The sequence below is a fragment of the Pituophis catenifer genome, unplaced genomic scaffold (genome assembly GCF_029215685.1).
Source record: "Pituophis catenifer annectens isolate HBS135680 unplaced genomic scaffold, rPitCat1.0.hap2 SCAF_2, whole genome shotgun sequence".
In the NCBI taxonomy this organism is placed as follows: domain Eukaryota; kingdom Metazoa; phylum Chordata; class Lepidosauria; order Squamata; family Colubridae; genus Pituophis; species Pituophis catenifer.
Window position 1 is genome coordinate 242252328 of NW_027256882.1, and position 14696 is coordinate 242267023.

The following is a 14696-nucleotide window of genomic DNA, read 5'->3' on the forward strand; positions in this document are numbered from 1 at the left end:
TCTTTCTTGCTGCAGTTGTTAAGTGAATCACTGCAGTTGTTCATCTAATAATATGATTGTTAAACGAATCTGGATTCCCCATTGACTTTGTTACAAGGCCACAAAAGGTAATCAGGTGCCCTGGGACACTGCAATTGTCATAAATATGAACCAGTTGCCAAGCATCTGAATTTTGATCATGTGACCATGGGGATGCTGCAACAGTCGTAGGTGTGAACAACAGTCATAAGTCACTTTTTTCAATGCTGTTGTAACTTTGAACGGTCACTAAATGAATGGCTGTAACTCGAGGACTACCTGTACACAGAATGGTGTAAATAGTTCTTTACTTGCTTTTTAAAACTACAGACTTTCCAAAATAGTTTATAGTGTAATGTAAAGTATACAGTTTGGAAGGGTCATAGCTAACTCACCCCAACCAATTTGACCTGGCCATTTTGCGAAGGAACGACTCACCACAGGATAACTCAAGAGAGGATCAAGTGAATTGCAGCAAGCCTTGCTTTGCTTCAGTTTGGAACCATATCAAGTTAGAAGTCCTCAAAGCTGGGGTGAACTGCAATTCTACTTGTGCCTCTCTTGAGTTACCCAAACTGAAATATCCCATGGTAAGTGGTCCTGTGGTGAGTTGGCAGGGCAAGTTGACCGGGATGAGTTGGCTGGGGCGAGTTAGTTGTAGTGAGTTGTCCCATTCTGATTTGAAATGTAAAAACTTCAGAAACTTTTAATATAAAAGAAATTTGAAATTAGCTCATCGTGGAAGAAACATGTAATACTGTGTTTCCCCAAAAATAAGACCCTGTCTTATATTTTTTTTGAACCCTGAAATAAGCACTTGGCCTTATTGCCATGCACTCAAAAGCCCGATTGGGCTTATTATCAGGGGATGTCTTATTTTGGGGGAAACAGGGTAATGAAAAACTTGCAATTTTTTTAAAGAATTGTGAAATGCATTTCCCTCATTTAGTAGAAAGTAAGTATATTTATTCAACATTCATCTGGAATGATGTGACTCAACAAACAAAAAATGAGGGTGAACTGAGGCCAGTGCTTATAAGTCAAAACTAAAGAAACAAAGCAGTATACTTTATACTAAATAGGTTTATAGAGTTGCTAGCAACACGGAAGCAATATCTAGATTTTTCTGCTTCATACATTACCACTTCCGTATTTAACATTAAGTGGTCAAGTACCATGTACTAGATTATATATTTTATTTTAAAACGTGACCCTTATTTTAGCTTTCATTAACAATATTTAAAAGAGATATTCAGAACTTCAAGAATAATTATAAACACATAATTTTAATTTTGAGGGTAAGGATAATAATGATTCACATTTAGTGAAGATTGGATCTCATCTGAGGAAGCCAAACAGGTACCCAATTCTAATTAACTATATAACTATCTTGCAGGCAGCATGACATTTAAATAAAATCCGTTCACTGCTCATTTGGTGAAATGTCTATGGCAATGTGCCCAAACCTTTCCAGTCAGCCATAACGTTTCCCATAAAACAAAGTACTGAGGAGAAAGTTTGTATCAGAAACCAGCACTGATTGATTAGTCCACGTCATGTGACATCAAGACAGTATCTGCATTTTCCTCCCATATTTTTTACAAATCTGAAAAAAAATCCTGTTACTTTCACTTTTGATACTATCATAAAGCACCATGCTCAAATAGCAGATTGGTGTCTTGATATGTCTTGGATGTTATTAAAAGAAACAGGCACAAAATCAAGAAGAAACGTCAATCCATTGGTTCTTTCCAATAAGATTTATGTTTAATAAAACTGCAAGCTTTCTACATAAATCCTTGTTTAAAATTTTTTTTTCCATTACATGGCAACTGTTTCAAGCATTAGAACAGATACTATAATCCTTGACTTTTTTTGCTGTTAGCTATACAATACTCTGGAGAAGTTATATCTTTTTCTATATTTAATCAAAAATTTTACTGCCAGGGATTTAATTTTATTTTCCCCCTTTTCTACTGTTAAAAAAGACTAATTCTTAAAAATAATTTAATTGCATAACATTATTTATGTGTATGTGTATCTGTGAATTAGTCTTTTATTTATTTTTTCTTTAGTAAATTATATGTGGATTTTTCTCATAAATAAGATTTTAGGTTTTAGACATTTCTTGAAAACCCGTTCTAATGGGATATTTTAGGTAAATACTTTTAGATAGAATTTAAAAATGAAGTAAAATTAAAACACTAGCAAGTTATTTATTTTTTTGACATTGCTATTTATTTAGCTATAGTTATTGTCTTATGGGACGCGGTGGCTCAGTGACTAAGATGCTGAGCTTGTCGATCAGAAGGTCGGCAGTTCAGCAGTTCGAATCCCTAGTGCTGCATAACGGAGTGAGCTCACGTTACTTTTCCAACTTCTGCCAACCTAGCAGTTCGAAAGCACATAAAAATTGCAAGTAGAAAAATAGGACCACTTTGGTGAGAAGGTAACTGCACTCTGTGTGTCTTCGAGGTTTAGTCATGCTGGCCATATGACCATGGAGATGTCTGTGGACAGCGCTGACTCCTCAGCTTAGAAATGGAGATGAGCACCGCCCCTAGAGGTGGAAACGACTAGCATGCATGTGCGGGGGAACCTTTACCTTTTATTGTCTTATGATGTCATATCTCCAGGACTTCAGAAAGGGATAGTAGCAATAACACAACAATAATAAACACTACAAAACGGAACTTTGAATAACTCACTTATGTCATAGCTATATAAACAAATAAAATAGGCTTTAAATGACTAGTTATGGTAAGCGCACCCTTCAGCAACTCCTTTAAAAACCAAAAGTCTCAATCCTCTTTCCCCTTTCTGTTCTTTAAAATTCTCTTTCTTTTTCAGAATGTCATAAAAATTCTATCCAATATATCTTATTGAATCTTTCTCTTTCTTTTGACCCATTCACTCTACATTTTTTAACAACTTGCTACAAGAGTAAAAATCTGTGTTCTTTATGCCTGGCATAAAACTATAGTGTATTTTCAGGTTTTCTCATTATCACCTCTTTTACTCTTTCAATCAAAATCCTGCCTAACATCCTCCCAGGCACACTTAACAAACTCATCCCTTTGTAGTTATTACAGTCACTTTTGCTACAGGGGAACAATAAAAGCATTCTTCCAGTCATCAGACACAGATACAGCCATTGCACACATGTTAAGTAAGTCGCAAACCACATACATATTTCAACATTTCTACAGTTTCACTATCTCTACCTGCAGCTTTACATCTGTCAACATTCTCACATTATGACTTCTCATTAACCTTTTCTTGACATTTATAGCATTTGTTTTAATTATACTCTTCACCATATAACTCTCATTTCCATACAAATCTCTAAAACACTCCTTCTTCAGGTTGGTTTCATCCCAAATAATTTCACCATTTCATTTTTAATTCCATTCACTTTGCTCAGGTCTTTTTGTTTCATCCACTTCCAAAAATTGCTTTGCATTTTGAGCAAATGTGGTGTCAGATTTTGGAGTCTCCATTCTCCATTCTCTTATTTCTTCATGTTAAGTGAGTAACAAGTAGTAGAAAAGTTTGCAATTGTTACAGTAAGAAAAGAAAAGCTTTTTTCCAGACTTGTAAAATGATTTGGAGGAGATAAAGGTAGGCAACATGATTTTTTTAAAAAAACCTCATTTTTAAAATTTAAACAAATTTGCAATCTGCTTACAGACCTCTGGTTCCTAGTTAGGAATATTAAATATTAAAAATATTAAATTTGCTGTCATGAAATTGAGTTTTATTTGTTAATGTTTTAATTTAATTCATTTAATTTTCCCCCTCCCCCCTCCAGTAGATTTTTGCCATTTTTTGCAAGATAAATTGCTTAATGTTTAATGATATCCTGTGAGGGACTACAATCTGACATAATTTATTTGGTTATAGGTGTTAATTGGTGATCTGATCTCTTTGATGAAAAAGATGCAAAAATGTTATTGATTTGTAAGGAAAGAATGACATATAATTTATGAGGAAATATATCATGTCAGAATCTACTACAAGGAGTAGGATTCTGGTATACTTGGGAACAAGGAATAGTAATGAGCTTGAAGTCGGTTGGACCTTTGGCTTGATGTAACAGGACTCGTATTTTCTTTAGGTAATCACTCTATTAGAATACACATAGACATATACGAAGTATCCTAAATTTATTGTGCTTCCTGTAAACAGTTTGGAAATTGACAGTTTTCATACAGAGGTGGGCGTCACATAATGCAACAACCGGTTCATCCAGAACTGAAAATGTGAGTGTGCGCATGCGCACGCTAGTTTTGCTCGCGCTTGCGCCTTCCGATTATATAGGAAGGGATAACACCAGGGCGGGTGGATGGACTCACTGCTGATCAGAACTACTGGTTGCCCGAACCGGTCTGAACTGGCAGCAGCCCACCTCTGCTTTCATCCATCACACATTTGTCGAGTGGGCTGCTACATTCTACACTATGGTACCTTTTTTTCTCTCCTATAAAACCTTGGCTAATGTTTAACTTTGAAATAGAAAATTTCCAGAACAACTATATTTTTCCTTCTCTCAGTTTAAAGCCATATGAGACTGCCAGAGTGTGCATAAAAATGCAGCCACCTCCTCATTACTGCTTTCACTTTCAGAATGATTTGCTTAAAATGTGGAACAAAACTGACAGCACAAGTCCAGCTGTGGTATATTTAAGTGGATAATTTCCTGGCTCAAAGGACATAGATTATTAACTCGCTTCTCAGTTGTAGCTTTTGAAAGGACAAATTTAAAGCTAGAAAGCATCCACATGATTTCAACCATATGTCGGCTGAATCTGTGGTACTTACAAATGGAAATGCTCATATAGCATAGCAAAGAATCTAGAAATGGCAAAATGTATTTTAAATGGTTCACCACTAGCCTAGTTTGTAGAACTAGAAACAAAACATTTTTCCTTTATTTCTCTTGCCTACATATTTTCTTTTTGTGCTATTTATACCCCTACTATCTGTCAGCACTAGTTTGCAATACAAAGTTCCAAGATTACCTGGTTTGCAGGTTTCTGAATTATTTCCACTTATTATTTCTGGCTATTGTGGCTCTACCTGTTTTTGTCTTCCAACTACATTTTTCAGTGTTAATGTTTCTTGAATTAAATACCTGATAGAGACCAAATCTGTTTCCAATGCAAATGATTACTACATTAGGTATATTTATATAAGTCAATTATAAACTGCACAACAATGTAGACTTTAAGTGTTTGGCATTCTTCTATAAATATCAACTATCACAGAGATATTGTCTTGAAATATAGGGATCTATTAAGTGGAGGGGATAAGTAATCCTAAAAACCAAGTGTTTAACACTCACAACACATGAATTGTAGATATCATCCCTTATAAAAATTTGCAAAACAATAGGTTTCAACCCTGGATGTCTGCAGGAGATGGCCAAAAAGGGGCAAATGATAAGGCCTAATGGCATACTTATATGCTTGCATCAATCTCATGTCAAGTACATAATCATGACATCATTGCACTGTGTCATCATTTTGGCATCATCGTAATTTTTTTTAGCATGTAGTTGGCTTCAACTTGATTATACAAAATCAGCTTTAACTAACTAGGCAGCATACAAATTAAGAAAACAAACCATCTAAGGAACTAGATTGACCACTTCTCTGGAATCAACAGTGCTTTCTTCTTTTCCAGCAAGAAACTTTGTGGTCTATCAGTCCCAACCCCGAGTATGAGTTGTGGCAGTTTCTTTAGTACGCTTAACAATCTTAGAGAACTATTTGTCAATAAAGCAGCAGAGCTAAGTTTGGAAAGGCATTCTCCTTGTTTAATCAAGCAACTTGCGTGAATCTGCTTTCCAATTCTTACCACTGAGCTAGTGCTGAATAGGAAAGTTTTGAATAAATTGCAGATTCTTAGGAAGGAATTATGAATAATTTGATAAGCATGTAAATGCTTTACATCCACATTTCTATATAGAGAGAGGGCAATGGCATAATGAAAGAAATTTGATGGTGGATAAAAATTATTTATGAAAAAAAAAATAGAATTGAAAGTAAGAATTCTATGTTACAAGTGACATTGTATGTGTCATTAAGTCTCACAGTCTAGGGAATTCAGGTTTATTTCAACATGCCTTGCTCAGATTGCATTCTTGGAGAACCTTTTCACAGTTTATGCTTATCCATGGGACGTGATTTCAGTATGTCCATCAGATGTCCCAAGGGGACATAAACATAAATAATAAGATATGCAGTTAGTTAAGAACTTACTGCCTGTTGACTGGTGGTACATCTTCAACTCAAAGTATTACATAATCTATCACACAGATATGCATGAACCATAAAGCAGCATAAATTATATACAACATTAATAAAGCGCTGTTTTGAGAACAATTGGAATACCACAATAAATTAATACTTACTCTTTTAGCTGTTTTGTTAACTTCACAACCTGGGATGCCAGTGACATACATGTCTCCACCACTACCAAATAACGTGAACACATGGTGTATCCCTGCCGTTCAGCACTCTGGGAAGGTTTTTCTCCAACATGGTTTTGCATAGTCACATTTGCTCCATATTCCACCAGAGTCTAAAACAAATATAAATATTAAGAGCAGCTATTATGTTGAGTGGCACTGGTTCAGTATATATTAAAGTCTATGGCAGCCTTCCCAGTTTTATTCCCACCAGATATAATAGGTATACAACTTCAAGAATTAGCTAACAAAACCAACAGACATTCTATCTGGGAATCATGGGAGTTGTAATTCCCCACAGAAGTTAATTAAACCATCTTGGGGATGTCTAGCTTATACAAACTATCACTGTAAGAAGAGATATGGGAGAGTGAGTTCTCACACTGCTAGTAAAAAAGAAAACAAAATAAGAACAGATTTCACCATTTCAAAAACAAAGCACTGAGGGAAACAAGGCCAGCTCCTTTCAAAGAGGGGGCCAAGTAGACTATTACATAGGAAAGGAATAAAAACAAAGCACATAAGCATTTGAACTGTTTTTTTTTTTTTAATAAGTAAAGTTAGTTTCTGAATATAGCTAACTGAAGTTGCTGAAATTTTTTTGGTTATGGTCGTCTAACTTTCTTCAATAAATATTAACTTTTTCTAAATTCTTAGATTTTCTTGTGAGGTTCTAAGTGGTTTCAGTCCTGCTTGATTGGATGAAGCCAGACATGATGAATGCAGCAAGATTCAGGGGGGAAGGAGCATAAAAGGAACTGATATAAGCAGCACATTTTAGTTATTTGGTGAAAAAAGGATGAGATATAGCATTTGTGCTGAGAAGGTTACAATAATTTTTAGATGATCTTTAGAAGCTGAATGAACTAGGAGAATTAATGATCTGTTCCTTCAAGGTCTTTCATGTGTTCTTAACTTTAAAAGGCTTCAAAGAATGTGATGTAATTCTTTGTAATACTTCAAAGAACGTCGTGTCAATGATGGCCTTAGCTTTTAATGTTAAATAGCTCACCGTGGATACAAAAGTTCCATTTTCATTTTCTGGTTGTTATATTTTATTTAATAAATACATTCTATTGAGTTACTATATTGTAATTATTTATTTAACTGAAATACTATTGAACAATATACTGACAGAGCACTTGCCAAGCCTGATAGTACTTGTTACTAGTGCAATAACTGATCCATAGAATTAAAACTGAATTCTTCAATCGAACTGTTATTAATAAATAACTGCTATTAAAAAATAAAAAGTTGACTGCCCTTTTCCTTATTGGGAGTTTCAGAAACTCCAGGATCATAGTAAGTTTTAGCATTTACAAAAACACAGCATCTATAAGAAATCAGATCATCAGACAGAAGCATTCCACTTAAAAGATATCAAAGATGAAAGAGATATGCAGTAATTTAGGGTGTGTCAAATTTTGCAACTTTCAATTTCCAAACATTAGGGTTTCTCAAAGGTTGTGACATGCCTTGGGGATTGTAAAGATATTTTAGTTACTTTAATATAATTTAGATGTGCTTGGTAAGTAACTACCTAAATATCATTAACTTTTAACATTTTGTTTCATATGCAGTATGATAGATGGCCTAGTTCCATATACTTCTTTTATGAAAAATATCTTTTCCAGAATATCATTTAAAATTATGTACAGATCACTGATATGAACACTGTTTTTTTCCTGAATTAGATGACCAACATTTTTTTTGGGGGGGGAGGGGAATATAGCTCAAAATCAGGTAATTGAAATCTTGATTCATGATACCAACAGAAACTCAGAAGTTCCAACATAACATTCTAAAGTGTTCAGAGCTAGAAACAATACCTCCCCATTTTGGCCATATCTTATGCAAAATCCCATTTCTCCTGCAGGCCAAACGTATTGCCTCATTCTGTTCTGAGTGAACTAGAACAGTGTATCTTAATCTCAACAACTTTAAGATATGTGGACTGCAAATCTTGGGAGTTGAAGCCTACATACTTTAAAGAACGGGTGTCAAACTCGCTGCGTTATGTGATATTTTGCGACGGTTTCCCCATTTGTGGAGTTGGAGTGGGCGTGCCTGCATGTGACGCATCTGGCCCGCAGGCCGCCAGTTTGACACCCCTGCCTTAAAGTAAATATATCTTGCTAAGGTTGAAGAACACTGTTCTAGAACATAGCATACATCAACTGTCATCCAATGTAATAGATCATATGTTTCAAGTTAGCAATATTTCACAATGCTGTTATTTGTGCCTTTCCAAATGTTGCTGTCAATTGCCAGCATCCCTCACCATATTGGTTGGGGCTCCTAGGATTTGTAGCTCAGCAACATCTGGAGGCCACAGATTTGGCAGGCCTATTCCTATTTTGATTATTTACCTGTATACATCCTAAGTATCCATGTTGAGCAGCCACATGAACTGCACTATTACCATCCTGATCAATTTCATCCAAAGAAATCCCTTGCTCTTGCATAAACTGAAGAAGCCACAGAAGGATTTTTTCCTATAGGGAAAAGACATATTTTATAAACTATGTAAAGAACAAAATATGCACAGTAAATATTGATAATTAAAGTGGTGTGATATATACATGTATAAAATAACACAATATGTTTAGCTAGTACCTGCACAACAGAATTTAACACCAGTTGCATCTTTAGGTCATAGAAAACCAGTGTTAGATGTTATTAAAGTTCCATTGAGTATTAATAAATTTTAAATACTCTCATCCTACAGTTGGAAACTTTTCTATATGGGGAGTAAGCATTATTGAACTATGTCGAGTAAATATGCATAAGGTTTTGTGATATATCTATGATGATTGACTTTAAAATATGTGTGCAAATATTTGATACAGTATGTAACAAAACTGATATAGTTAAAATATCTATTATTTTCTTGGCATTAAATATTTGAAATAGATAAAAACTATTGGCTATTTATCAATAAAGATTTAACGTACAAAAATGCAAGATAGCATTATGAACATGTGTTATCTATTAGTTAAGATTGCTATTAGCACCTGTCTATTGATGACACATGGTTTTTCTCCAGTTATAACAAATAATGATTTGTCTATTTCTACTGCAACACATATTGTATAATGATCTGTTAAACTAATTAGTCTATTTATATTTGGCTATTTGGATTACTGTTATATCCTTTCAGCATTTTGGTGTGTTTTTTTTCTTTTAAAATGAAAAGAATAATTAAATATTGGAAGTAATAGGATCAACATTAATATATCATGGGGCAGCATGTCCAGCTCTTTGGTACCCCAAATTGAAATTAATCATTTTCATGGCAGAAAAGGATGGTGTTGCAAGAATTTTAGAAGCTGAACTATTTCCCACTTAGAACCTATTTATCTGCCAATACATTATGTCAGAGGCATTTTAGGCCTAACAGCATTCCTATGATGTAGTGAGCAGCTGAATCTTTTAATTGACAATGAATAAGCTTGATGTTTACATAGACACTTTCTATATCTTGATCAATTTGGAAAACTACCATTACAAGCAGACATTTTCTTAATGGGCTAAATATTCCTGAATCATCAGTCCCCTTGCTCAGGCTCTCAGCCCCTGTCATCTTAGAGCTGGATATTGCAATGTGCTCTACATGGGGTTAACCTTGAAGAGGATTCAGAAGCTACAGATGGTACAGAATGCAGCTGCACAGTAGTTCTTGGGGCACCTAGGGTCACCCATGTAACACCGCTGTTGTGTGAGCTGCACTGGTTGCCTTTTTGCTACTGGATCCAATTCATGGTGTTGATTATTACCTTTAAAGCCCTTTAAGGCAGTGGTCACCAACGGGTGGTCTGTGGACCATTGGTGGTCCACGAGAAAATTTTGGTGGTCCGCGAGAAAAAGTATTTGCATTTTTTATATTGCAGTAAATCTGGGGTCCTCAAACTACGGGCCCTGGGCTGGATATGTACAATGAACATTTGTGTTGCTGCAGAGTCTCCCCCTTTGGGGTCCTTTTGTGTGGGTCAGAGGGGAGCAGAAATTCCGACTTGGGGTCTGCTTCAACCTCCTGGTGTGGTGCTTTGGGCAAAGGCTGGAGGGAAGCGCTGCTGGAGGCAAAGAGCCGGAGGGCCTTGTTCCAATGGGACTGCATCATGGCCTGGAACTGGCTGACCATCTGGCCTTGCACTAGGAAAGCCTAGAGCTGGTCTTCCATTTTCTGGGGGGAGCATGCACGTTGCATGCAGTAACCGGAAGACTTGCTTCTGCTTTCAGAAATGGAAACCGGAAGTACCTTATCCAGTGCGTGCATGCCCTCTGGGCAGCTCCTCTTCCTGGTCGCAGCCCTGACGAGTGTGTGTGTGAAGTGCTCCCTTTTTGGCATTTGGTGCTGTGCACACATGCTCCTTTTTCATCATTTGGTGTTGAAAAGGTTCGTCATAATTGGACTGAGGGAAAGTTTCTACTGCACTCTGAGGGCACTTTTCTCCCGTCCTTGCTACTTTTGGTAATTTTAATGTTAATATTTTTTATCTTAATATTGAATGCTTTACCTTGCTGTTTTTAACTCTATCGTAAACCTCCTAGATTTGCTTCTAAGTGAGATGGATGAGATATACACTAAATAAATAAATAAATAAATAAATAAATAAATAAATAAATAATAAATGCACAAATTCTGATGACATTTATGTTTTAAATATTTAAACCCTACCTCGTATCTAAGTAGTATGTTGAAGCTTCGCATTCCTAAAAAGTCATGGCCACGGACATAGCAAAAAAATAAATTTGATATAAATCATACTTAATTAAAATTAATTTAAGTAAAGATAGTTATTATGATTATTCTATATCTTCAAATTATGGAATGGCAAGGCGCCTTTTAGGCCAGCCACTTTCTCATTGATGGAATCCAATTTAAAATTCCCCCGTCAAGAGCCTCTGCTTGAACACATCCATAAAAGAAGTCTATTGTTTTGCTTGGTAATTGATCCACTGTTGATTTCATCTTCTTGTTGGGAAGTTATTTATTTTTTATATATATATCCTGTCTTGTGTTCAGATCCTCAAGGAGAAAGGCATAATGATCTCTTCTCCCATTTCCCCCCACAATTTCCTTATGTGGTTGGGTTGAGAGAGAGTGTTTGCCCCAAAGTCAACCAATGAGCTTCTGAAGCTAAGTGTAGACATTCCTTCAAATATTTGTGAAAGCTAGCATATGTTTCTTTATTTACATTTACTACATTTCATTAAGATATATTCAGTTTTCTTAGTTTTCTTAGTATCCTTAATATTTTCTACTTCTTATATTGTAACTATGTTTAGATTTAGAATTTCCCATGAGTCCTCAGCAGATTCAGCAATACAGAATTATAGTAAATAAATAAAATCATAGAAATTTATTTATGCATTGATCAAACTGACAAATAACCAGGATTGCTGGAAATCATCAGTGAAGCAGGCAAAATAAAGGCAGTGAATTGTAATAAACTTATACTTTCTCCCCAGATAAATTCATTTAAAGCAATGGAAGAATGAGATTAGTAAAATTGTAATAAAATTCTGTGTAAGTGTTATTGAAGCAAAACAGTTGTTGTTGACATATAATAAAATATAGAGATAGAATTATATAGAAAGGAACAAAATGTATTGCAGCACACACAGTCCTGAAAAAAACTTGGTAGAGCTGAAAGCTGATTTGGTTTGGATTATGAGAACAGCAATGAGTTAATCAATATAGTTTAAAATTGTTACACCAAAAGTCTGTAATCAGTCAAACAACAGATTTTTGAAAAATATTCATTGGAACAAGTACTTAAGACCATTCAGAAACCATATGATTAAGATGGAATGCTTCTTACAGATTTATATGTTGAAAAAAATGCTTATGTAATCTAAGGTTAATTTTTCTTCAGAGCTATTCTTTTATGATAGAAAATCTAGTTTTTACTTAGTGACCATTTGTCAGTTTTCTACTATCATATCTAAGCTTTTTGAATTAATCATTCCTAACAAATTGAAGAAGACGTTGCCAATGAAAAAGGTGCCAAAATGAGATCACTCGGGGTGGGGGGTGGGGGTTGGGAATAGATTTGAGCAAGATGAACTCCATACCCACCAAACAGGTCTCATTTGTACATTAAAATAAAACACAGGATTTCTTTCCATCTATTTAGACCAAAGATGTGTTTGTTAAGCCAGTTTGTTTGGCATACAGAGTTGAAAAATAAATAAGGCTCATTTTTGCTATTAACATATTTCACAGTCTAAAGATACACATTATTGGAGAAGTGCTCAATCTACATCTCCTTCTGATGTCACCATCTGGCCAGGATCCAGCTGGCTCCTTTACTCTTTCTGAAAAATTTTGGGTTCAAGGATATTCCTGCATTCAGACCTTGAACTAAGGCAAGGCAAGAGTTTTTTCCCCAAAAAAACATCCTGTGCAAGCTTTGCAGGGCAACATTGACATCAAGGGGTCTATTCTTTTGTGCTACCCCCACCCTTTTTAAAAACCTTTCCTATCATAGGAAGTATTTACTAAAAAAAACAGATATCATGTGTGCCAAGTGCTAGAGGAAATAATTGTGTATTGAAACCATTCAAAAATACTAGTTCCTTGTAAAAATATTTCCCTTGACCTGCAGCCAATTCTGATGTTTATATGGGTTATCTTTTGCGTGAATAACTTTTGAGTATGTTAAAAAGTATCTTGCAATTCTTACATGTTAGAATTGTTTTACATTTATTTCTGCAGTTCTTAACATTTAAAAGGACTTTGCGTTTAGGTTTCACTTCATGGTTGAAAGTAAATTTCAGTTCTCCAGATATTTGCCTTATTCAGCTCTTTGCCTTGATTTGTCTGAGGATTCTCAGACATGACTTGGCTTGATTAGAAACTTAATTGCAAACAAGAGCAAACAATTGCAAACAATTTCAACCTTCACACTTAGCATAAAATGCAATTAAACAATGCACAATTAGTCCTCGACTTACGGCCACAATTGAGCCTAGAATTTATATTGCTAAGTGAGAAATTTGTTCAGTGAGTTTTGCCCCTTTTTACAACTTTTCTTGCTACATTTGGTAAGTGAATCACTGCAGTTGTTGAATTAGTAACACAGTTGTTGAGTTAATCTTTGACATTGATCTATTGACTTTGCTTGGCCTAAATTTGCAAACAATGATCATATGGCCCTGGGACATTGCAACCGTCATAAATATGAGTCAGTTGTAAAGCATCTGAATGTAAATCACGTGACCATGGGGATGCTGCAACCGTCATAAGTGTGAAAAATGGTCGTAAGCCATTTTTTTCAGTGCTGTTGTAACTTTGAACAGTCACTAAATGAACTGTTGTAGGACAAAGACTACCTGTACTCAGGGGAAAAAAATCCATCTTTGGAACAGATATTACTCTAAAGTTCCTATTTTTATGGATAAGCAGAATACATAATGTAGAGAGGGCAACCTGAATCAATTATTTTATATACACATGTATATGATATCTGTCTTTCTGTACCTGTCCATAGCATCCGGCATAGTGGATAAGACTCTGGTGGTCCTTAGAGCAACTCAATTCTGCAATAGCTTCTGTTTCACTCACCATCCATCGCACACACTCCAGCTGACCATTCTAAGGAAAAGAAAGAAAAGGAAGACTTTTTTTTCTCCCAGTTCTGCTTATTTGTAAGCATACCATCATCACAAACTCAAACATACACAAATAAATATCTGCCCTGATAGTTCACACGCCAGGCTGCTTTCTTATGTGCTTATTATCATAATGGCACTGACTGCAGACTTATTTACAATTTATGAGTCATTTCTGCTGTGCAAACATCATTTGCCTCTAAGTGGCCTAAGAATTAAAATAGTCTTGAATGCATCAGTGTTTCCTTGATGGCATGCTTGTAAGAATTCTTCTGTAAATATATATTTATTTCACGCAAACTCTTGGCAATCACTGCTGCTTCCCAGATGTTTAGGACTACAGTTCCCACATTTCCCAGACAGGATGGCTGCTAGTTCTAACAACTCTGGAAGCACCATTTTATCCCAATTCATAATGTTAATATTAAAAATAATTTAAACATGAAATTGACATTGTTTAATAAAATGCAGATTTTGAGGGAGAAGAAGATAACAGATCATAGGATATTAATTGTTAATACAAAAGGAAACAATAGTTCTAGCTGGTAAGGGTGTATTTCAGACCCAAAATAACTGCTGTATTTCTCCA

The 14696-nt window shown here is 35.3% G+C and overlaps 1 protein-coding gene across 2 annotated transcripts in view; it reads right to left on the reverse strand.

The window, feature by feature from the left end:
- The window catches only part of SNCAIP (synuclein alpha interacting protein), a 55282-nt gene that overhangs the window by 13352 nt on the left and 27234 nt on the right, over positions 1-14696 (reverse strand). For both annotated transcript variants that reach the window (XM_070935705.1, XM_070935704.1), the window contains 3 exons: positions 13977-14090; positions 8860-8985; positions 6434-6603 (listed from right to left, as the gene is read on the reverse strand). In XM_070935705.1, the coding sequence (XP_070791806.1) occupies positions 6434-6603; positions 8860-8985; positions 13977-14090 (410 nt within the window). The remainder of the gene's footprint in view (positions 1-6433; positions 6604-8859; positions 8986-13976; positions 14091-14696) is intronic.